General features: G+C 41.2%; 1 protein-coding gene across 1 annotated transcript in view; it reads right to left on the minus strand.

Moving 5' to 3' along the window:
- The window catches only part of LOC137945886 (sister chromatid cohesion protein SCC4), a 39,131-nt gene extending 14,467 nt beyond the window's left edge, over positions 1 to 24,664 (minus strand). Inside the window, exons 1-10 of the mRNA XM_068791960.1 lie at positions 24,159 to 24,664; positions 23,594 to 23,745; positions 21,990 to 22,131; positions 21,713 to 21,829; positions 21,123 to 21,552; positions 20,624 to 20,662; positions 2,330 to 2,451; positions 1,623 to 1,769; positions 963 to 1,052; positions 756 to 880 (exon numbers count right to left, since the gene is read on the minus strand). Coding sequence (XP_068648061.1) covers positions 756 to 880; positions 963 to 1,052; positions 1,623 to 1,769; positions 2,330 to 2,451; positions 20,624 to 20,662; positions 21,123 to 21,552; positions 21,713 to 21,829; positions 21,990 to 22,131; positions 23,594 to 23,745; positions 24,159 to 24,371 — 1,577 coding nt within the window. The 5' untranslated portion in view covers positions 24,372 to 24,664. The remainder of the gene's footprint in view (positions 1 to 755; positions 881 to 962; positions 1,053 to 1,622; positions 1,770 to 2,329; positions 2,452 to 20,623; positions 20,663 to 21,122; positions 21,553 to 21,712; positions 21,830 to 21,989; positions 22,132 to 23,593; positions 23,746 to 24,158) is intronic.

A 24,664-nucleotide genomic window follows, 5' to 3' on the forward strand; every position in this document is an offset into this window, starting at 1 on the left:
ATGAAGGGTAAAAATGTCCATTTTAATGTAACTTCCACTTAAATGAGATTATTAAAAGAGAGGGCTCAATTTTTGAGCCCTCATTCAATACAGCTTTCATTGTTGCTTTCCCTCTCTGGTCTCTTTCTTTTCTCCGTTTCTTCTCCTTCCATTCAATCTTGCAACTTTACAATAACAACATCTATTTAATTAAACATAGTTAGATCGATTCTTGGCCAGCAATGATTGGCTTCAACTCTACAGCAATATCTCCGACAAAGTGCTCAATCGAGTTGTCTCTGATCATTGGCCAATTATGGTTGATACTCATTTTGGCATCTATTTGAGACGGTAAAAACTTTGATTTCTCTTTCTTTTTAAATGTTCCACTGAAATTGCACTCCTACAAATCAACATAGTTATACTTGATACAGTGTACTACATTGTCAACAAATTCAACATCCATTACAATTAGTTCATAGTCACTTTTATGTAACCTCATACCAAACAAAACCATCGTACGTGAAACTCGCAGGAAGAGAAAACAGCAAAGCCGCCCAATTAAAATAACCAAACAAAAGGTGTTTACAATGCTTGCTTCAAACCATGACAAGAACAAATGTTTCATCTTATAGAACACACTGAAAAACAGAATTAAGTAGTATCAATTTTCTTAACAGTTCCTAGAATACTCGAACACATACACCCAACTTGTTTCCTTGAAAGGCAAGATGAAAAACTGAGAAAAATAGATAGACAGGAAACACCAAGCATACCGAGCTTCCTGAAAATTATGTTGTTTCATCAGCAGGAGCCCGTAAGAAAATATCACACCAGTTTTCTCCCTCACTCCCACAAAAGAATCAATCACTCTGTAGATGGGACCTATTAAATCCAGTGCCTTAAAAAAACAAGAAGATTTAGATTCAGAGATGTTTTTATTGGTAATCAAGAAATAAAGAGGGTTCAACAGACTTCATCACCTGAGAAGATGATTCTACATCTCCAATACAGATTAGGGACAAGGCTGCATATATGTTGCACATGGTCTGCATCGACTTGCTATCAATACCCTGAAAAAATATAGTCAATAAGATATTGCCTGAAGAAAAAAAGAAAAAACACTACCGGGTAAAATCTTTGGTAGAGAGATTTCAATGTTTTATAAGAAACCTTAACCTATTCTTCTGCATCATCTTATCACTATGTTCTTCTTATTATTGTTTTTTTTTTAAATGATTCTTATTATTGTTGGACTACAGTTCTTACTATCATCCACCGATAACTTGTTTTTTGATCCCTAATTTTATGATTATTTTCATTTTCTGAAGGCTGAGGAGGCACCATCTTTTTGTGCCTGCCAATTCTAGGGCCTTGCTATTAACAAAATTCACCTACTGTTGAAAACATAGTTTGCTTTCATCCAACTACAATGACATGTCGGCTAGACAGTATCACAGCCGTATCTCACGATTAAAAGATCATAGTCCCTCTAAAATTATTAGATAACTCAATTTCATTATATATCTACCACAGTGCCTCAGCAAGTTTATTTCTTAAATATAATAATTGTGAGTGCAAGGAAGGTTCACTCTCAGGCTGTCCAGTTCAAAGTCATTAGGACAAAGAATTGAGTTACAAACCTTAGTAGCTTCAATAAAATGGAAAGCTGCCTCACTAAAGCAGCCAAGAGAATGTGCATACTGCCCTCTAAGCATTTCAATAATACTATCACATCCAGGCAGCAGCGTAGGAAACCGCATAAACCAATTTTTCATCTGCACCAAAGCCTAGAAAATGTCCACATTTCATCAAGTTAGTAGATGATCAAAACATTGAACCAGGCATTTGAAGACTAATGCAAGCCCATAATGAAAATAACATTTCCAACTAACATCAGAAAGACCCAGGAAAAGAATAAAAGGCACCAAAAGGAGTATTATTTTTTACAACATGGCAGAATGGCCACCAATCTTCATATAACAAAATAGAGATATCCGTAATGCCATCTTTCCATTAAAAAGAAGCAATACATATTGCTAAGACTGCCCCATAAAAGGAATGGGAGTAATCTGTCAATGAAGGTCCTATCCTGCTACCTGTAGTGGGGCTTTGCTCCCAAAATACTATAAATACATACTTTTTTTATTTGGAAACAAGTGCATTGTACTGTAACTGCACTATTTGTAGAGATATTTAACTGCTTTAGGAGGGATTTCAAGCCCAAAGAAAAAACTGGAAAAAAAAAAAAAAAACATGTTGTAGCTTCACTCTAAAAGAGTTGCTTCAGAGAATTTTAGGACAAATCAACTATATTTTTTGAAAAACTTAGAAAAATGAAGAAGATTACCTCCTGTGCTTCAACATATTCTGATCTAGTAAGCTCTAGTGCCACTTTATTTTCCAAAAAGTGCATCAGAAGCATCAAGTAGAGGCCTGCCATGCAAATTGAAGAGCGGTACAAATCCTTCTCTGCATTCCATAAAAATGTATGAAATAATCATCTTTCCATAGACTTTGTCTCCTCAATAAAGCAATTCACACTTTTCAGAAGAGAGAAAAAAGAAAATTCCTTTTCACAAATAGAAATTAGGGGGATATGCAGGGTGTTGGCTCCCCTACATCCTACAAGTCTATTTTTTTTTTTTTTTGAAAAAGATGTATTAAGAACCATACATATTATTAAAATGGGAAAAGATATTGATGGGGACACCCCTCATGTGCCACCGATTACACAAGTCTATACTCGGAAACACCGGACTACGACAAGAACCACCACATTGTAGTTAGTAAGTGAAATGTTTAGGACAGAATAATTATTTTTTTATTTTTTTATATTTTGTACTGTCCTTGGAAGTAATTGTTTTATTTTCTCAGGGGCGTTTTGGTCTTTAGGGGTATTTTTACTATCAGGGGTATTTTGGTCATTTTGAAATGTCTTAGGGTTTTGGGTTGCTATTTAAATCCGTTATGTGTGTCATTGAGGATTATTGAAGGATTGAAAATTCTCTTTTTCCCAGCTGTTTTCTTCTTCCTTTCTTCTTCTTCTCCTTCCTCTATTTTCTCCATTCACATTCACTACAACAATTGGTATCAAAGCGAACGTTTCTATCGCTAAAAACCCATCTAGACAGCTGAACCTACCATCTCCTCCCATCATTGCCATAACTCGCCCAAAACCCTATCGTTCAGCCCACTTGACCTTCAAAACCCAACTCGCCGCTATCGTCATCGGATAAAAGAAGGTGAAGAGCAGCAAGCTCGCAATCACAAGCCTCTATTCGACTGACGGCAAACGCGGTTGTCCTTGAACGGAAGTTTGTCGGCGCCGAAATCTCTCAGAAAGGCTCGTTGAGGCTCCAAGTATGTGAGACATCATCACCAATCCTCCCTCCTCTCTCTTCCATTCTTCTTACCATCGCTGATGTCCATAATTATCGTCGGCGACCATCGTTTACAGCACCCGAAGCCGCCGACACCATCCAGACTTCCATCACCAGAGGACTCCCCCAATGCACCCTTCACACCGTTGGCCATAGAGCTTCTGATTAAATAGAAGCACGGAAAGGAGAAGGCCTCTCGCACGTGTGAGCAAGAGTAAGTGACACATGCGGGAAAAAAAAAGGTAAAAAAAAGGAAGAAGACTGTCTGCTTGCTGTTTTCAGCTCCAACTCACTGCCTATTTTACATAGGTCAACTCAGCCAGTTCCAGATCGATTTACGAGGTGACATCATTCCTACCCCTTCCTTGGTATTCTATTGTTTGTCTTAAATTGCATCAAGTATCTATTTTGTGTTGGTAGCTAGCTTCTTTTTTAGTTTTTTTTAATAGAAAGGTGTGAATATATTACTAAAAAGAAAAATAACAAATACTTTACAAAACAAGGCCTTCCTTTACAACAAGATGTTGGAGGGAAACACCTAATTTAGCTTAATTAGGTGATTAGCGGATCTTGGAATATAATTCCAATTACATTGCAAATGATAAATTAAATTACAGATATCCTCAAATAGATCCCAATGCTGCCAAGAGGCTTAGAAGACTTCTTGCACCAATTGATGACGACTTTTGAATCACCTTCGACGCAAAGAGGCCCCATCAGTCGTTGATGAAAAAATTTTAAACCATTATATAACCCAGAAAGCTCGGCAGTGGTTGAATCAGACACGCCAATTAGCCCAGCAAAAGAGAACAGAAGATTTCCATTATCGTTATGGATGACCCCTCCAAATTCAGCAGGTCCGGGGCAGCCCAAGGTCCTTCCATCGAAATTTAATTTGAAATGTCCCATTGGAGGAGGAGACCAAGTTTCCATGGCCAGGGGGCGAGAGGGGTAAGACATTTCCACTATAAGTTGCTAATTTCCACGAAAATTTGTTCCTTTAAGATTTTGGAATTCTTTCCGCATGAGTATTCAGGAGGTAACTTGCCCAACAATTCTATTGCTCAATATATTTCATGGAAGAGATTTTCTGTTAAATTTCCAATTATTCCTTTCTTTCCATAAGGCCCGGACGATATGACCAACGCAACATGAGATAAGTAATTTTCCGAGCTTAGGAAGATGAGTGCTTGTAACAGTGAGTATAGTAGATGTGAGATTTTGAAAGGGACAATATTGAAGACCAATTTTGTTAATGAGTTCGGCCCAGACTAAATGGGCATAATCGCAGTGTAACAGAATATGATCCACGGTTTCAGAAGTGGTTTGGCAAAACGGGTACAAGGGATCCAAAACATTTGTTCCTTGGCAAATTAACGAATCAGATGTCAGAATTTTGTTTTGACACGAGGTCCAAATGAAGAACTTCGCTCTCGGAGGTACGAGTAAGGACCATGCTATGGTAGCAAGATGGTTGGATTGGGTAGAAGGGGGAGAGAGTAGGAAGTTGTAGGCAGTAGAAGTAGAAAACGTACCTTGCGGGCATGGAGTCCATATGAGAGAGTTCGGCGCATTTCTGAGTCAAACCGACGATAAACTTGACACAAGATCAGCAGCTTCAAGAGCTTCGACATCCGTCAGTGCTCTATGAAGGTTCAAGTTCCACTCACTAGAATCTAACCCGATCGTAGATATGGTCGCATCTTTGTTTCTAGCAAGAGAAAAAATTTGACAATGGCTGGTACTGAAGCTGCTTGGGCCCACCCACCAGTCTGTCCAGAATTTTGTCTGACAACCAGTACCATTGTAACACTTGACAGCATTTTTTAAAGCGGGCAACATCTGTGCAATATTTTTCCACACGAGATAATTTATAATATCTTCCACCTTTTGTCCACTAGCCAGAATTTTTTTCTGCTTAGGCCGCAACTATGCCTCGCCATATCAAAGTCGATTGCATATTAAATTTCCAGATCCACTTCATAAGCAAGGCAGAATTTTTTGTTAGAGTATCACAGATCCCAAGACCACCCATTACAATAGGTTTACAAACATCTGCCCATTTAACAAGGCAATATTTCCTTTCCCCATTTTACCCACCCCATAAAAATCTCCTTTTAAGGAACTCAATTCTATTTTGAACAGAAGCAAGGCATCGATACAAAGAAAGAAGATAAGAAGGAATACCATGGAGGCAAGATTTGATAAGTAGTTTCTTCATTATTAGGGCCCACTAGAACCGAATTTGACCTCAAAATTTGTGCTAAAAAAAAACTCATTTGAGTAATTGTAGCACCTATGTGGTCAATCTTTTAGTGTTAATTTTTAGAGCCCAGTCCATCGGTGCTATCTGCATCATTGCATAGGATTGATCCTTTCTTTATTTTAGTGGTATCTTTTTTTCTTTGAATAATGATGTATAAACTATTATATAGAGGGAGAAGAGTAAAAAACCTAACTAAGTGGGCCTTCCTCCACAACAAGTTGTTGGAGTGAAACACCCAACTAAGCTCGAGTGTGTGTCAAATGATTGGCAAACCTAGGGATGGATGTGTTTCCAAGTACAGTTTAGAAGAAAAATTAAATTACATATATCAAAATACATATCCCAATGTCGTCAGGGAGGAAGGGTTGACTTTGCACACCAATCTATGACAATTTTAGAATCGCCTTCGATAAGGAGGGGGGCCGCGAGATGGCTTTGGAAAATCTGAAGCTCATTGAGCAGTCCAGAGAGTTCTGCAGCGGTGGAGTCGAAGACTCCAAATGACCCAGCAAAGGAGAAAAGGAGACAACCATTTTCATCATGGATAACTCCGCCATAACCCGCAGGACTAGGACAACCAAAAGCACTACCACCAAAGTTTAGTTTGTAGTGGCCTGCCGGTGGGGGAGCCCAGATTGCCATAATTGGGGGACGGGAAGGTTGCGTCAAACCAATTATCTACTGCCAGTTCCCTCTAAGATTGGAGCCGCTAATGCTAGTAAACTCCTTTCGAGTCAAGAGCCAAGTTGTTACATGGCCAACACTATTATCTATCAATATTTCAATAGAATGGGGGTTGATTTAACCCCTTTGCTTCGAAGGGGACTCAAAGACGTTCATTGACTGGTGTGCAAAGTCTATCAAACCACCATGGCTTCATTGGGATATGTTTTCAGAGATTTGTAACTTAATTTCTTCTTTAAATTGTAAGTGGAAGCACATTCCTCGTTATGCCAATCATTTGGCAAATATTCAGGCTAAGATGGGCATTTCGCTCCAACACCTTATTGTGGAGGAAGGCCCGCCTAGCTAGGTTTGTTTGTACTTTACTCTATCTTTGAATAGTTTATACACCACATTTCAAAAAAAAATAAAAAAAAATAGGGATAGATTTAAAATTGAATTTTCGGCTATTTCTTTCCTTCCATAAGGCCCAAAGGATATGACCAACGCAGCATAAGATTAGCAGCTTCCCAAGCTTTGGTAGTCTAACACTGGTACTTGAAAGAATAGTGGATGGCAGATTTTGTGAGGAGCAGTATTGTAGACCGATTTTATTTAGGAGGTTAGTCCAAACAGTATGGGCAAAAGGGCAGAGTAAGAGGGCATGGGTGGCAGTTTCAGCATTAGTAATTTGCAATTTTGTTGATTTGAATCTTGATTAGTCACCAATCAAGCGAACTTTAATGTGCATTGAGTTTGTTTGGGCTTTACTTGCTAAGATCCACTAGTACATGCAGTTACATAGTGGTCGCATCATATCAGGTGTTGCTTCATCTTCTGTTGTAGAAAACAAGGATTACACACATCCTCCTACCTCGCCTGATATCCCATTGGATCCTATTCCATTACACAAGACCTAAATAGGGATCTTACCTTTAAGAATAGAAGAAAGAATTCTATTGATAAAAAAACATGCAGTGAGAACAACATCACCAATACAACTTTGGGACATTCATATGAATCATCATAGTACGAGCAACTTCAAGCAAATGACGATTTTTATGCTCAGCAACTCCATTTTGTTGAGGAGTTAATACACAAGAAGTTTAATGAATGATCCTTTGGCTTTGATTAAAAAATATGAAATTTTTTATTCATGAATTCAAGACTATTGTTAATACACAAATGATGAATTGAGCCAACAAACTGATTATTTATTTCATTATAAAAAAATGGAATACATCAAAAGCCTCAAACTTCTCCCTAAGGAGATAAATCCAAGTGCACCTACTAAAATCAGTAATAAACGACATAAAATACCTATGACCAAACTAACTAGTTACAGGACAAGGATCCTAGACGTGTAAATGTACAATCTCAAATAGTTGACCGGTCTTATGATGTGAGATTGAAAACGAACTCTTGCGATGCTTGCCCAGTTGACACGACTCGCACTAAAAAGAAACATTGGAAGGAAATTTTAGAAAAACTTGAATCAGTTTTGTTGGGGATGGATGACCTAATCTCAGATGCCACTGGAAAGGTGAGTCTATAGTGTAGTGCATGAAAAATATTATTTGGTGGGTGGCTCTCCAAATAATTCAATCTGCTTCTCTCACAAACAAAACCAATCGTCTACCTTGTCACGAGATCCTTTTTTTTTAAACGGTGATGATTTTATTACGAAGAAAAGCAAAAGAATACATCAAGGGAGGCCTCCCCTAACAACAAGAGATTACAGAGAAGAACCCAATTTAGCACACGAATCAGCAGCCGCATTGGCCGATCTAAGAACATGGGACCAAGTACAAAAGGTAGTAGAAACAATGTCCATAATATCAAGAAAAAACTGCCGACAACGCCACAAGGGGAAAGAGGCGGTGGAGCACCAGCCAATGACGACTTTGGAGTCACCTCCATGATAAGTGGACCTCTGAAGTGATCTTGGAAGATGCGAAGCCCGTGGAGGAGGCCAGAGAACTCAGTTGTGGTCAAGTCCGCAACGCTGAGAGGACCAGGGTATGACATAATAGTTGTTCCTTCAGGATCAAAAACTGCCCCCCCCCCCCCCCCCCCCCCTCCAAAGCCAGCCAATCACAAATTCCCAAAAGTGCTATCGTCAAAGTTGAACTTATAATAACCGGTGGGGGGAGGCTCCCAAATATCGACTCCACGGGGCACAAAGGGAGTGGACATCTGAGCAATAATCTTTCAGTTGGTGCAGGAAGGGGGCATATGATAGACAGCCAAATTCTTTCCGAGAGCGAATCCAGGTAGATATAAGGCCTGTAGCAGTGCCGATCACCTCAACAACAGAGCATGATGCTCGATTAAACCGTCTAGAATTCCTCTCCGTCCAAAGGCACAAGGGGATTTAAGCAACGCAAGCAGCTAACAGAAGTTTACCGAGGCTGGGGAGATGAGTCCCAGATGAGAAACTGCACGTGGTGCTTAGATCAGGGGGGATGCAAAAACTGAGGCTCATGCTGTCAATCATAGAAGTCCAGACCTGCCAGGCAAAAGCACAATGGAGAAGAAGGTGGCTAATGGTCTCGGCATCCACCTCGCAGAGGGGGTAGAGAGGGTCAAGAGTAGTGTTTTCACGCCTTATAAGATTGTCAGCAGTAAGAATCCTATTGCAACAGACACTCCAGAGGGAAATTTTCACCTTTGGAGGAGCCAAGAGCTGCCAAGCAAAGGCAGCCGGGTGAGGGGCGAGAGGCTGAGTCCAACCCATAAGATGATGATATGCCGAAGAGACCGAGAAGCATCCGCTGTCATCACAAAGCCAGATCAATTGATCTGTCACCAGAGGACGAACCTTAACAATGCCAAGACCATCAATCATATCACATGCAAATATGGCCTCCACATCAGTAAGGCCACGTCTCAGACGGAGATCCCAGGAGCCATTCCCCCACGCATCAAAGACCGAGAAGTCACGACAAGAGGTGATCTAAAAGAGAGTTGGGTGGGAAGAGGCAAGAGGACCATCGCCCGATGACCAATCCGTGCAAAAGTGAAAGCTAGAGTCATCCCCAACAAAAAACCAAATAGCACCATGGAATGTGGCAAACAGATGAAACATGGCCTTCCAGATAGGTGAGAGGAGACGTCTGCTGCCATCAGTGATCTATCTATCACCAAAATGTTGAAGCTTGGAGGCCACCATAGGCTTCCAGGAGGCTCCCGGAGGGGAGTTGAGTTTCCAAAACCATTTGAGGAGCAAGGCCTGACCCATTTCTTGGTGCGTCTGATCCCAAGACTGCCCAAGGACTTAGGCATACAAACATCATCCCAACTGACAAGATGGTAACAGAACTCAATTCCGATGCCACACCACAGGAAGTGTCTCTTGATCATGTCAATGCGCCGACTGATGGAGGCAGAGCATGGCAAGAATGAGAGAAAATAGTTTGGAATACCCGCGAGGCACGAATTGAGTGGGATAGAATGTTAGGGAACAATTCATAGACTGTGCTAAATGACTAACAGACAATATATTCAAAGGAAACTTCAAGACAAGTAGGGCTAACTAAGGTGACATGAAAGACATTGGAGTGACAGTACCCACTCCCTGAACTGATGAAATAGACCCATCGAAAAGATTGACATGCTTTATATTCAAGGACTCCTTCAAGTTCGAAAACAGAGATGATTTACCTGAATGGGTCCCGATGGTTGTAGGAAAAGAAGCATGAGCCACAATGCAGAAGAGGAAGCAACTAAAACTTGAGCCATACATTGTGCAATCTGTTTTTGTTGCTGAATTAACTGTTGCATTTTATCTAGGGCTCTCAGTGTAACAAATGTTACAACATCAGATACATTCTCACTACCATCATGTGATAGTAGAGTTAGCCCATCCGAGTTACCTAAATTTAACCAACATCTATCTGAGTAATAGTTGGTACATCCACAATGGACACACTTCCTCTCAGATTTACCATCACTACAGCCTCTACCTCTGCCAGTACCTGTGCGACCTCTAGAGGAGTCTAATGAACCTGATACAATATCTGAGGTATTAAGAGTCGTAGCCTCCATCATCCTAACATCTTTACCTGCCTTGGGTACAATTGTTTTCTCAGCCCTCATAATCCTGTTAAACGTGGTGGATAATGTAGGAATTTCATCAAAGGCTAGTACCTGGGCCTTATTCCATCAAACTCAGCATCCAAACCATGAAGAAATTTTGCTATCAACAGCTAATTTAGCTGCTTTCTTAATTCATGTTCATCCGTAGTGAATGGATGATACACATTGATCTCTAGCCAATTGCCAAAAAAATGCACTATAGTACTCTATAATTACCTTGCTTCCTCTTTTCAATCCAGAGAAGTCTGTGTATAATTCATACACTCGTGCAAGATTGCTCTCCTAAGCAAACAGAGACTCTAAAGATACCCACATAGCCTTCGTAGTCTCATATCAGTGTAGAATCAATATTGTTGACAATCCAAGTCATAATTGTGTAGTCCTTTGCTTCCCAATCATCATTAGTTGGAATTGGGGGATCGTCTCAAATGAACTTTGTCTTCTTCGTGGCCTTTAAATACATCCTAACTGATTTGGCCCAATTAAGATAATTTGACCCTGTCAATTTCTCAAAAGTAATAACAATTTTATCCCGATCCAATGTTCTATGGAGTTGGTATGGTGAGCCACTTAGCATTCAAAAGTTAAATTTTAACACCTGGGAGCGCGATGAGATGACGTAGGGAGGAGTGCGCTCATCTCAGAACCACTCTTACTCAAGCATTGATGCCTGAGGTTGGGGTCGCCCCTCTACTCTCCTCAGCTTCGAGGGGCAGGAGGGTGACACACATTGACTTTCCCAACCTAGAATTGCTGACGATGAGGAGATTCCAGTCGTGGTGACTCATATGGGGTAAGACGTCCTCGGCAAATCAATGGTGACGGAGGACAATGGACCTTGGAGCACGGCAAGAGGAAGAACTACGGAGAGGAAAGAAAAACGTAAAGCCTGGGACTCATCGTGGGTCTGCGGCAACTCTGAGATTTTGTTGGAACTAAAACAAGGGTGAAGTGAAAAGGTAATCTGTATAACTATAAGAAATGGGCGAAGAAGATCTTTCATCTCGATCCCTTTGGCTGCGATTTCAGACTTTGCTCGATGTTTCGAAAAAGGGGACACGGGGAGAGCGCCAAGACTTCGTGAAATCCGAATCGGGGAGATTTCTTTCTCCCTTTCTGTGTTTCAAAAGAAGGGCATTAGAGAACTCAAGATCATCAAGAGAAGGGGGACGATCATCATGGAGCGCGTCTACTTACCAGAAATTTTCGGTTCTTCTCCTTGTTGGAAAGTGTTGCGGAACACTATCTTAACCATCGGACAGAAGTTTGTAGAGGTTCTACCGGCGAGAACCTTAAAATCCCAGATCCCCCCCAGAAACGACCTCTGTCCCTTCCCTCCCCTTCCAACTACTGGCCAGGAAAGTTTAACCCCTAAGACACCAAATAAAAAAAAAAACCTTTCCCCCACCCCGCTGCTCAAAACCCTAGTATACACTTACCCTCCGACATTTTCGTAACGGGAAAGAAGATGCTCGATGCAGGCCTAATTGTGGCGACAAAAAAATCTGATTGATGGAATAGCACAAGTCTCGCACCATGGATCTGAGACTCTTTCCAACTTGAGTACTAGCCCAAAATAGCTTCGATAGAATCTCAGAAATGGCTGGTTTTCCTCAAATCGAGGGAGGAGGTAGATGCTGCCCTAGATACTAGAAAATGGGAGCAAGAAGAAGGGATGTCTGTGTCGAAGTGGGAGGAGACCCCGTTGTGTCAACCTCTCGAACAATGGGTCTCGGTCTGAGGCCTCCCGATCAAACTATGGACGGAAGTGATACTAAAGTGTATCTTCAGCTCCTTAGGAAAGCTGATAACGGAAACCATGTCGGAGAGAACAAAACTAGATGTCGCGACGGTTTTCGTCGCCCCAAACTTCCTTTGGATCGAGTCTTTCTTTTTTAAATTAATCTTCGGCGATGAGTTTGTACACATCGAGGCGTCTTTCCGGGAAATCTGTATCCTGAGGCCACCGAAGTGTCGCGGGACACGAAGGGGATGCACCCCTCCTGAGTTCACGACATTATCTCCCCGCCGAGTCAACTCAGAAGACACTCAACAGGAAACCTCTTGCTCAGGTGAGTCCACATCGCTTCCGAGTTCTGGCTCAAACTCAAATACATATTTGAATTTCTTGGAGAGCTTTTCGAGATCTGTTTCCTCTTATGTGGTCCTGGCTTACGAAGTTCTCCCATTAGATGTCTCAAATTTAAACCCCGATTCCCAAAAAGAAAACGTTGGAAACGTGTCAGATTCCCCATCCATCCCTTTTTTCCCAATCTCCAATGCGGAAGCACCTCGATCTTCAGCCCCAAATTTTCAAATTTCAAATTTGAATAGCCTGGCAAGTTCCCCGAAATCTGTCCCTTCTGCTGTGGTCTTGGTTAACGAGGCCCAAAATTTTCAATTTTCAAATTTGAATCACCTGGCGAGTTCCCCGAGATCTGCCCCTTCTGTTGTGGTCTCAGTTAATGAGGCCACTCCATCAACTAATTCAAATTTAAATCCCGAGTCCCAAAAAGGGAAAGTTGGTTACATGTCAGACCCCATCCCTCCTTTCCCGATCTCCAACGCTGAATCTTCTCGCACTTCAGCTCCAAGTTTTCAAACTTCATTAGGTTTCTCGTCCAGCCCCTTGTCAGAAATGCCTACCCACCCCGCTTTCTTGAACCCCGAAAATGCACATTCCCCCATGTCCGCTTCCTTTTTTTCAAATTTCCAAAAAATCCCCAGTCCAAATTCAAACCTTCTATCCAACCCTCTTTTCCAAAAAGTCCTTTCACGAACAGTGGTACTTCCACCTTTCCCCCCTCTCCCCAAGAAACCCTTCCGCAGAGCTCGAGATCTTGGGAGATACCCGCTGGTCACAAGCACACTGATTACCTTGGGAAGACAAATAGAAAAAAGCAGATTGTCAGTCTGAACCTCGAGACAAGTTCCCCACCCACGCTTCATCCCAAAGCCCAACCGTGCTATCAACAGCCAACTCTCGTGGTTTGACACCTCGAGCACCGAGAATATCGGGAATCCTCTAGTTGACAAAGCATTCTTCCCCTCAAACTTTGTATCTTTCGAGGAATGGAATGACCAACTACCAGGAGTTGCTCTCGTTGATTCCAGCTTCTATCTTACTCCTGTTGAGCAAGATTCCCCCCATTTTGAGAACTAAAAGGCCGTCGGCCCTTGACTCACCCCCTTACACTCACATGGAGCCCCGGCATCCAGATCATCCAGACTCAGAAACCTCCCCTACTCTACACCCAGTCCCCCCCCCCCCCCCTATCCTAGCTACATATCAAAGAAGGAGTCAGGAAAATGATAATCCTCAGGGTGAATCCAATTCAACCAATCTCCTTGAGAGAGATAGCAGTACTCAACCTCCCCCTCCCCCAAATGACAGATCAACTTGTCTAGTGGAGGAACTCCAAGTGGAATGTCATAGATATGATGATGAGACATGGCATCAGATGATGAATTTGGAGCGCCTTATGGGTGTTGTCTATAGAGGTCAGTTGCCTGGATATAGTACCAGGTCGAGAGTCTAGAGACGAGGTAACAAATGATTTTGTTATCTTGGAATGTTAGAAGAATTGGTGTTATCCGAAGCGCGACATGATATCTAGCTTCCTCTCTCAATTCAAGCCCTCCATATTTATCTTCCAAGAGACGAAATGTCAAGAGATGACCGATGCCATAGCCAAGGAGCTCAGGTCGTGCCCTTCAATCAAGTGGGTGGTGGTAAACGCCATTGACCACTTCGAAGGAATCTTTGTAGCCTGGGACTCAGCGAATTTTGACTCTCTCAATGTCATTGAGGATCGTTTCTCTCTGGGTATCCAGCTCTGGGATCTCTCCTCCGACAGAATATGGTGTGGGGGTGGTGTATATGGTCCGACCAGATATATGGAGCGAAGACTCTTTTGGGAAGAGCTCAATGAGCTTCACTAGACATGGAATCTCCCCTGGCTATTTGCGGGTGATTTCAATGCTATCCGATACTGTAATGAGAAGAAACCTCCGACAACCCGCATTTTTGCCTCAATGCGAGGCTTCTCGGACTTCATTGGCGGATGTGGGCTGGATGAGATATCTCTTTCCGAAAAGAACTATACTTGGTCTAACAGCCAGCAACAACCTATCCTCTCAAAATTGGACCATTTCCTGGCTTGTCATGACTGGTTGCAACTTTTCGGGAATGTTACTGAAAGAGTTCTCCATAAGGTTGGGTCTTATCACTAGCCTATCATGTTGACCGCCTATTTTGAAAAATGGGGGCTCTCTCCTTTCCATTTCGAAAATTCATGGTTGGTGGAGAAAAAATTTGAAGCTCTTATTGATGGATGGTGGACGAAGGGTTCAATCTTTGGAAGAAGGGAGTGGGCCTTCCCTCTAAAGCAGTGATTCATAAAAGGAAAAATAAAGGAGTGGGCCGCAACTCGTCATACCTCTTTGGGTGCCGAGAAGGCTTCCCTCCTCTCTCAGATTGCTGCCCTGGACCTGATGGAGGAACAAAGGTACCTTGCTGAGTTCTCTTCTCGAGTTTCTCTAAATTCTAATCTCAATACCATCCTGCATCAAGTGAAGATATGTTGGAAGCACAAAGCCAGATTTAAATGGCTAAAGGAGGGCAATGCAAACACTAAATTTTTTCACGCCGTTGCATCGGCAAAGAGGAGATCCAACTGAATTACCTCATTATGTATTAATAATGAGGTATCGTCATGTCAGACCTCGATCACTAATGAATTGATTAAGTTTTCACTAATTTATATTCGGAGGAGTGTCCAAATAGGCCAAAGCTTCAACACATTAGCTTCTCTCGTCTCTCTCCACCAGCTGCCTCACTGATAGAATCTCCCTTCTCTACTGGAGAAATTGAGCGGGCCGTCTTGGGCATGGAAAGTGATAGGGCCCCTGACCCTGATGGTTTCAATGGAGATTTTTTAAAAAGATTTTGGCCCCGTCTCAAGGAGGATATCATAGCAATGATCCATAGCTTTTTCAGAAATGGCATCACCTTCCACAGCATTGGCACATCTTTTATCACTTTGGTTTTGAAGAAAGCAAATGTTGAGAAACCAGAAGATTTTTGCCCAATCAATCTTGTTACGAGTGCCTACAAAATAATTGACAGACTTTTGGCTCACCGTTTAAAGGTTTTGCTCCCTATTGTCATCCACAGAGGGCAAGGCGCTTTCCTTAAGGGGAGAGAAATCTTAGATACCACAATGGCAGCACATGAGCTTATTGATCACTTCCACCGTAACCAAGACCCGAGAATCACCTAAAGCTTGATCTGGAAAAAACTTTCGACAAAGTTAATTGGATCCTACTTGATGAGATAATGGAAAAAATGGGTTTCGGTGAAAAATGGCGATTTTGGATCAGAAGCTGTGTGGGCTTGGCCTCCTACTCTCTCATCCTCAATGGTTTGGACTGTGGGTATTTCAAAGGTACCAGGGGGATCAGACAGGGTAACCCGCTCTCTCCGCTCTTATTCAACATGGTAGTAGAATTCCTCTCCTCTATGTTTTATTCGGTTGTTAACCTTGGATGGCTTCCCCCCACTAGTCCCCAACGGGCTTTTAATATCCCCATACTTCAGTATGCAAATGATACCATTATATTTGGAATCGAAAATATAGAAGGATCCAGAAGGATCAAAGCAGTATTGGGCCTTTTTGAATTAGCCTCTGGGCAGAAAGTTAATTGGAGGAAAAAATCTCTCATGGGATTCAATGTTGGCCCTGAACTTCTTGCAGAGATGGCAAATATATTTGGTTGTACAACATCTAGCCTCCTAGCAACTTATTTTGGCCTGCTCCTATTCAATGGCCGCATATCCCAAAGTCAATGGAATCTGGTGGTTGAAAAGATTGAGTCCCGATTAGCAACCTAGAAGGGGCATCTACTCAACAAAGCTAGAAGGCTCATCCTCCTTAAGTCTTGTATTGCGGACATCCCGAATTATGTTTTCTCCTTTATGCCTTGCCCTTCTTCTCTATGTAAAATCATGGATAACCTAAAAAGAAGGTTTCTCAGGAGGGGATCGAGCGATGCATTTAAATATCACCTGATCAGATGGGATGAAGTTTGTCTGCCAAAAAGATTGGAAGGCTGGGGATTCGGAAATCAAAGGAAATGAACCAAGTTCTGCTCCTAAAATGGATATGGAAGTTCAACACAATTTCCTCCAACCTTTGGAAGGAAATGGTTCTTGTCAAGCTTGGTTGGAATTCCCCATGGTGGATGTCAGGTGATAATCAGAGAGGCCTATTGTTATGGTCATGGGGTTAAGTACCTATGCCTTCCTCTCCTAATAGGTCGGTCTTTTGGGTAGTATTGGCTAGGTGTTTAACATTTGGTATCAAAGTTGGCGCTACGTCCCGAGTTCGACTCCCGCGCAAGGCGTTTGTGTGTATTAATCCCGGGCATCCCGAAAGTTACGTGTGATTAATCCCGGCCGGCGGCTGCGTGTGTTAATCCCGGTCGCTGTGGTCGTCAACTCGTGAAGGTGGGTGTACTTTTACGATTCTGGGGTTAAGTACCTGTCTTCCGCTCCTAACAGGCCGATCTTTTGGGTAGCGAATCCTCAATCTAGAGAATCACTATACTCACTTCTTCAAAAACAATCCTCAGTCAGTACATTGTTTGTTGGAGACTGTAGATCCCTTAAATTTTGGGATGATTGGTGGTCAAGACAGGAACCTCTACGAATCTCTTTTAAGAATCTATTCTTCCACTCTACACAAAGGGAGATATCAGTAGTTGATGCTTTGGAGGGAGTTGGTCTGAGTCTACATCGCCGAAGGGGTCTCTCTGACACAGAGGCTTTGGAAGCAAGCCACTTGATGGATTCTCTAAATTTTGTAAGAATTAGACCTTCCGATGCTGACAAGCTCATTTGGTGGCTGACAAAAGCGGCACCTTCTCAGTTTCATCTGCATACAAATACATCAATGGTTGGGATTCGACTCAAAAGGAGCATGAGATATACTTTGTATTGCGTCTTTGTGCACCGCCAAAGATAAAATTCTTCATGTGGAGCGCTTGCCAAAGTACGATTCTCACGATAGACGTGCTTAGAAGAAGGGGTCACCCATCTATCAACCCCCTCTGTCCTTTTTGCAACACAGAGGTTGAAACCACCAGTCACATACTGCTACAATAGTCCTTCTCTGCAGGTTGGGGTTGCAATTTTGTATGTCAACTGATCTTATCTCCTTCAGCAAGTCGCTCATTGGCTATCCCATTCCTAGTCTCGAAAAAGTGATGATCTCCGCCTATGCCACTTTCGTTCTGTGGGAGCTTTGGAATGAATATAACCGAAGGCATTTCAATACTAGAAGTGAATCAGTGGTAAGAGTAGCGGACAGGGTGTCGGGCCTAATCTCCACTTGGCTTCTGACTAAGAAGTCTTTTTCCTCCTTTGAGGGTACCTCTATCTGTGAAAACTAGAGCAATTTGGCAAAGATGCACATAGGGACCAAGGTCCAAGTCATGCAGAAGTGGACTCCCCTGGAAGCTGGTTACCTAAAGTTGAATTTTGATGGCTCTTCTCTCGGTAATCCTGGGATCACTGGCTTTGGGGGAGTTATTTCGGATCCATCCGGCAATCAGTGTTTCTCTTATGCCGGCCCATTAGGCATTTCCGATTCAACATCAGTTGAGCTCCATGGCCTCCTCAATGGACTTCGTGTTTTCAGAGACAATTGTAGTGGTCCCCTTCACATCGAAAGGGACTCGAAGGTGGTCATTAGCCGGTGCGAGTGTGCTTCCCCTCCCCCGTGGAGCCATAGGGACATCTTTCGGGAGATTTTAGAAATTACCTCATTATTTTCTTGTATTTGATCTCACATCCCAGGTATGCAAATTCGGCAGCAGATGTGCTAACCAATAGGGAGCGACGCTGCAATCTCTTGTTGTTAAGGATTTGCTCCCTCTCCCTTTGTAACTTTTCTCTTGTTAATATAAATGCATCTTTTTCAAAAAAAAAAAAAAAAAAAAAACAATTTTATCCTTTCATCTAACCCCAAAAAATCTCTAGATGGTGTACCCACTTCACCTGAATCCACCATATTATATGTATAGCATCACAAATCCACACAATAATATACTCCCCAAGTAGTTTCTAGTATATCACCAATGTGGGCCCACCTCACGAAATCAGGGTTAGGGCAAAAGTAGGATGTGCGCACTTCAAAAACCCAAATCAGTACATAAAGTCCAATTTCCAAGAAAACAATATCAAACAACCCTTAATTAGGGCTGACATCAGCCTAGAGTAGGATGAGGCAAGCAAGGGTGCAGGAATAGGTGATGCACATCCCAAGGAAGCACCAGTCAACCCTCTTAGGGAAGTCAAATCATAAGAAACCACTCAATGAGAAGTAGAACCAGTAATGCTAGGGTCATAAGAAAAAAGAGAAAAAGCTTGAGTTTTTACCAACTAGTAACCGAAAAACTTGAGAAATCCCTCTTCTAAAAGATTGCTCCTTCAAAGAGTGATTATTGAAACAAGATGCTCCCAGATATGATCTACTACTCTGAAACCATCTCAAAATTGAAGATTGAGGAGTAGAAGAGAGGAGAGAAGGAAGAGAAGCTCAAAATTAGAGCTAGTTCAGGGTCGTGCACGACCCCTTCTCTATTTAATTAAGTGGGTCTTAATAAGTTACAAAAATGCCCTTACTTAAACAAGATGCCTATCTACTTATATCTTCCATTCTATATGTCCTATGTATATGAAACTTGAACCATAGACATAATTCAACATGAGGAACAAGATTACATCAAAAAATAAACCTACTTATGAGGTGAAATAACCAAAATACCCCTAGATAGGTTTTTCAAGAAGGTCAATAATGCCAAAAATCTCTCCTTTCCTATTTTCTCTCCTATTACTTCTTCATGCAATAACGTGAATTGAGTTTTCTTTTCTCCTAGTGTCCTATTCTTTTAGGCAAATTTCTCTTCCAATCAAAGAATTTTGGTCAGACTGACTCCATGTTACCATCTTTTCTCCTCTATTTTCTCTCCATACATGTTAGTTTCTTTAACTCTCCATGTCCACGTGAACTTCTTATTTTGGAAAGTTTCAAGTTTCTTATTGTAATATGAGTTTCATATTTTCTTCCTCATGGCTTCTTTGCTTAACTTTGGCCTAATTTGTCTTGTTGTTTGGTAAATTGCCAGTGTGTTTTTGTGTTTCGTTTCTCCTAGTTTTGGAGTCCTTTTAAAGCTACTATTGTCCCGTTAGGATGTGCGCAGTTCCTTCTCTCCTTGATGGCAACATTGGTCACCTTGTTAGAATTTGTCTCATGGCTGAGCAATCGAGTTTTTGTTCAATGGTAGGTTGTGAAACCTCTAGTAGTACATACTCATTAGCTTTGTTTTTATCACTTCGTAGCAATGCCCACACACCCATTACTCATTTCAGCCTTTATGACATGCCTTTTCTATAGAATTCAAGGATGTACATGTTTTTTTTGCTGCTTAGAAGTACATCTAACCAAAGTTGATGAGCATGACCTTCTTCCTTGGCTTTGGTTTTTGTCACTGCAAGAGATTGTGGTGAGTTAAGAAATCAGCAAGGAGTAATGGATTTGTTGTCTAGCTAGGAGTGATTTTTTCTCTCATATATGTTATTGCAAACTGGGTCCCATGGATCCCTAGCCTGAGGGGGAGAAGTAGGAGTACAAAGAAATGAGGTATTTGGGAGAGCTTACAATGAAGTGTTCCAAGAGGTATTTTTTTATCAAAGTTGGTGACCATAGTCAAGTTTTCTCAAGATATCCAAGGAGGAGATCGGAAGATGTAGATTTTGAGAATTGGCCAAATGCAAGCTGAAAATTTGATAGCTCATTGTTTCTATGAAGATATCGAAGACTCAAGTGGGAAATCTTTTTATCATGGTTTTTTATATATGCTATGCAACAGGCTGAAGTTGTAAACTCCAACTTGAGAGGAGTGTTAGAAGATGTAATTTCTATTTAATTAGCCTTTTAGGAAAGTATTTTCTTATAGAAACTTATTTCCAAGGGTGTATGGGGAGAGGGGTATTAGTGTTTTTTATCATTATTTTATGTTAAAAATAGTAGACAAGAGGGAACCATAACAAATCTTCTTCCCACAAATCAACGTGAATTACTCTTTTCCAGCTTTCTCTCTCTCCTCCCACGTTTCTTGTCTTTTTATTGTAATATCATGAAATTTCACAGTACCAAGCAAAAGAGCTTACCTGTCACACCATCGGTTATTTTGAGCTTCCCCAATTCCTCTGCACATAAACCAAAGAAAAAAACTTTTTACAGATCAAATGGTGAGGAGGAAAGAATCCTTAACAATCACTTGTTTGAGTAATGAATGTGAATAACTCATAATTTTGCTCAGATTTTTCTCAACTTAGGTTCTTAATACCAACCAAAACACCATAGCATAACCATTACCTCATGAGAGAAAACTTGATATCCATGGTGCCTTCTTTTTCCTTTTCTTTTTGACTATGACTAGAGGACAAGTAGATGAATAAGGGTTTAATGTTATACCCCAACAAAATCTCACACCAAGTTGTCCAGATTAATATGTATGAGCAAGGAAGTTCACCTTTCTCATTGTCTTAAAAAAACAAAAGTTTTACCCCCTTAATCTTTCCTACTTGAAGTGTACCACTACACCTCAGCTAATTCAGTGATTGACAGGCTATTTGTTCACACTAAACAGAAAATAGTAAAGCTTACCTAGAATCACTTGGAGTCCAGACTGTATCCTTCTTCCACTCTCCTTAAATAACCCCTTTGGACGGTCAAACATGACAATTATGAGATCAATCAACACAAAAAGACCATTTTTAGGCAGCCATTCACCATCTAGAGGGGAAGGTGCCAGTTCTAACCTATCGCCCCACACAGGAAGCAGCTTCAACTGCTCTAGTATCTCTTTTTGCTTCTCATACAATTGTAACCTCTCCTTATGGTGCGGATTAGATTCAGAGATCCTTTCGTTTATGGCATCAAGTTCGGCATTCAAGTTTTGGGCCTCTCGTACTTTCTCCATGAGGCCTTTCAGCTGGGCCACATGTGGAGCTGCATTCTTGTAGTCACATATCTTAAGTCTATAAAACGTCTGCAGCAGTTCACTGTAGAAGAACAGACCAAGGCAGTGTTGTCTCTGGATGGAACACATACAACAAATATCAGGTACCGGACGTTGCATGTATTACATATAATCATTTTTTTAATGTTTCAAGCCTTCTCTGATTGAAAATAATTTATTTATTTTGATAAATGAATAATAACAAGTCAATATTAGTATGAAGAAGCGAACTTACTTGATCGGGCTGGATGGAATTCCAAATCTGATCACATCTCTCAACAGCTTTCTCTACCACATTAACATTCTCCCATTGCATGAGATAAACATGTAATACTGACGTTGCAAAATACATCTAAACAACAAGAACATGCCAAAACATTTAGAAATTATAATATATTTTTACATGTATTTAGAAAACTGTAACATTGCATAGTGATTAACCAAAACACAGCGTCAATGTTCAAAAAAAAAAAAAAACAGTGTCACTATATCAGTGAAGCAAACTTACCAACCTGAAGCTCAGGATAACACATCTCAGTAGCACAAGCATATCCACATTCTAAAGCAGAAACAGAACTTCGATAGTCCCCCAAAACTGCTAAACTGTTTGCAAGCTGTGAATTGAAGTTGCATGCCCACAATTTCCCTGTCAAACTTCAAGAAAAGAGATACACATATTCTGAATCCAACTTATATTTAGAAAAGAAGAAACGGAATTGAAGCATGCCCAGACAAGGAAGAGTACTTTCATGCAGCTCAAAATTTGATCTCTGTTTAAAGGAAATATGTCAACAGCTATAAAAAAATCTTTTATGACTCAATGATTAGTTCCCAGCTTCACTTTAATTATTTTTTTTTTAGAGGGGCGTGGCGCAATTCGAACTCGCCACCTGACGTACCTAATGTAAAGAGAATACCACTAGACCAAACGGCCTTAGGTAGCTTCACTTTAATTTACTAATTGAAATTCCAAAAAAGGAAAACAATTTACTGGACCTGTAGCTTACATTATAAGAAGATTTCACTCCAAATGTGTAATTACAATCTAATTCCACATTATCTACTAGGAGAATGAAAGGTGCATTGCAGTTACTACTACGTTAGAAAACTAAAATACTAAAAAAATGATTAATAACTTAACTTAAGCCACTTAGGATGCAAATAAACTTCAGCATCTAAACCTCTTTTCAATGTCGATCCACTTTCACCTTCAGGAGGCACCAATTCCACAACTTTGATCGCACGAGGTACCAATTAGAAAGTCATCCCACTTTATGCTTCTTGATCAGTGCAAAACAATGTTTTAATGTTTAAGTTTTCAACTGGATCAACGGGGGCAAAAAGTAAGGGAGGGATCCGATAAAAGTCTTCCTACATCATCACCATTTTAATTGGCAATAGTTGTGGTACTAAGTAGACAAGGTAAACAATATTAGTTTTCATAATTATGTTATGTGATAAACAATCATCATAAGGTCCTTGGAGAAAAATGTAATTTCCAAATAAGGTCTTCTTAAATATTGTATTTCCAAATACAGCCGCCTAGCTGCTGCGCTCCCTAATATGACCAACTTCCAGACATGCTAATGAATCTGTCGACATCGAGGGTAAACAAGTAATTTTAAAACATTTCATTAAATTTTTCATTCAAAAGAAAGAGGGAAACCCACTTTCTCTTACAGAGAGAAAAAGAGGGGAGAAGCGGACCCTTTTCTTTGAGAGGTAGGGGGGATGGCTCCGATTTCTCTCCTCTCCTCTCTCTGGTGAGAGAAAGGTGCTGTCTTCACCCACCAGAGAAGGGGAGGGAGGACAGGTGCCCCATCCTCATACAAGCTCCCGACGGTTTATTTATCTGCGCCCACCCCTTCTTCCCCACCTTTCTGTCATGGGAAGGTGGGCAGCATGACCACCTCCAGGAAGGAGCACGGTAGTTTGAATGTTTTTTTAGGCATGCTAATAACGAGGGCATATTTGTCCGCTAGATTCTAATTATAGATCATATTAGAGGGCCACATTTCCAAGACAACATAAAAGAGGCCTATATTTGAAAATAAACCAACAAATAAATAGCTATGATATAAAAATGTTTTAAGTAGAATAAGACTAGAAGTTATACCCATCTCCAGAAGATGTGGTAAGCTCTAAAGCTTTGTTTAAGACTTGCTTCTGAACGGGGATGGCACCCATAATGTGGTAGCACTGGCTCAACAAGCTATAAGCTCTACACTTCAGTTCGAAGCATGAAGGCATGGATTTTAAAAGCAATTGCTGCAAAATATCTAATTGTAGTTAGTAAATGCTTTTAATGAATTTCGCAGCTACTGTCAAACCAAACATTATCGGAACAACAAATCTTAAAGTTCTCAGTTTTTTTCTTTTTTCTTCTTCATGAATACCAAAGAGGTGAGCATATATTAGTAATAATAACACAGCTGCCTCTTCCCGAATGACCCCTTAAGAAATTTAAGTTCTAGGTCCAGTGGAGCAAGATAAAGAGTGACACACGTCCAAGTGCCGCCATGTTAAAGCAGCGAAGTTTTGAATAGATAGAGCCAGGGTCATGGTCAAGTTCCAGTTCAGCGATATGCAACTAGCTCCCAAACGTAACAATCAAAATAAACAGAATAAAGAAAGAATTAATCGTAAAAATGAAGAAAAACAAAATGGGTCTAAGAAATTACGGATCTCTCGAGGTGGAATTTGGCGTGGCTCAGGTTGTAGGTGTACTTTAGCAGCAGCGCAGCTATCCTTAGACGGGTTTTGATCTCGACGATGGGCAACAACGAGGTGTTGCTCTGGCAAATAGCTTCCAGGCATTTCACCGATTTCCCAATCTCCCCTTTCTTCTCGTGGAGATCGGCCAAGCCCCACAGTCCCTCCAGCACCGAGTCCATCTTCTTCCCTCTCGAGTCTCTAGGACTTTGGGCAACGGCTTCCTACAACTCAAGGTGGACGCATTTGACGTGATAAAGGGCGGGAATCGACCGCCTCAGTCCCTGGCAGATTACTGAGTAGGAATTGATAAATGAGTAAGAGGTGGACGGACGGTTCTTCAACTCGAATCCTGAATGGAATCTCTTTTTTATTGCATTCTGATGTTGCGAACAAAATATAGAAAAAAACAAAACAAAACAAAACAAAAAGATAATATAGGTTCACGGAAGGATCGGGCAAGCCTATATTCCGG

Source organism: Aristolochia californica, unplaced genomic scaffold (genome assembly GCF_029961685.1).
Source record: "Aristolochia californica isolate CCGP_79_NKW_82.1479 unplaced genomic scaffold, dmAriCali1.0.hap1 SCAF_12, whole genome shotgun sequence".
In the NCBI taxonomy this organism is placed as follows: domain Eukaryota; kingdom Viridiplantae; phylum Streptophyta; class Magnoliopsida; order Piperales; family Aristolochiaceae; genus Aristolochia; species Aristolochia californica.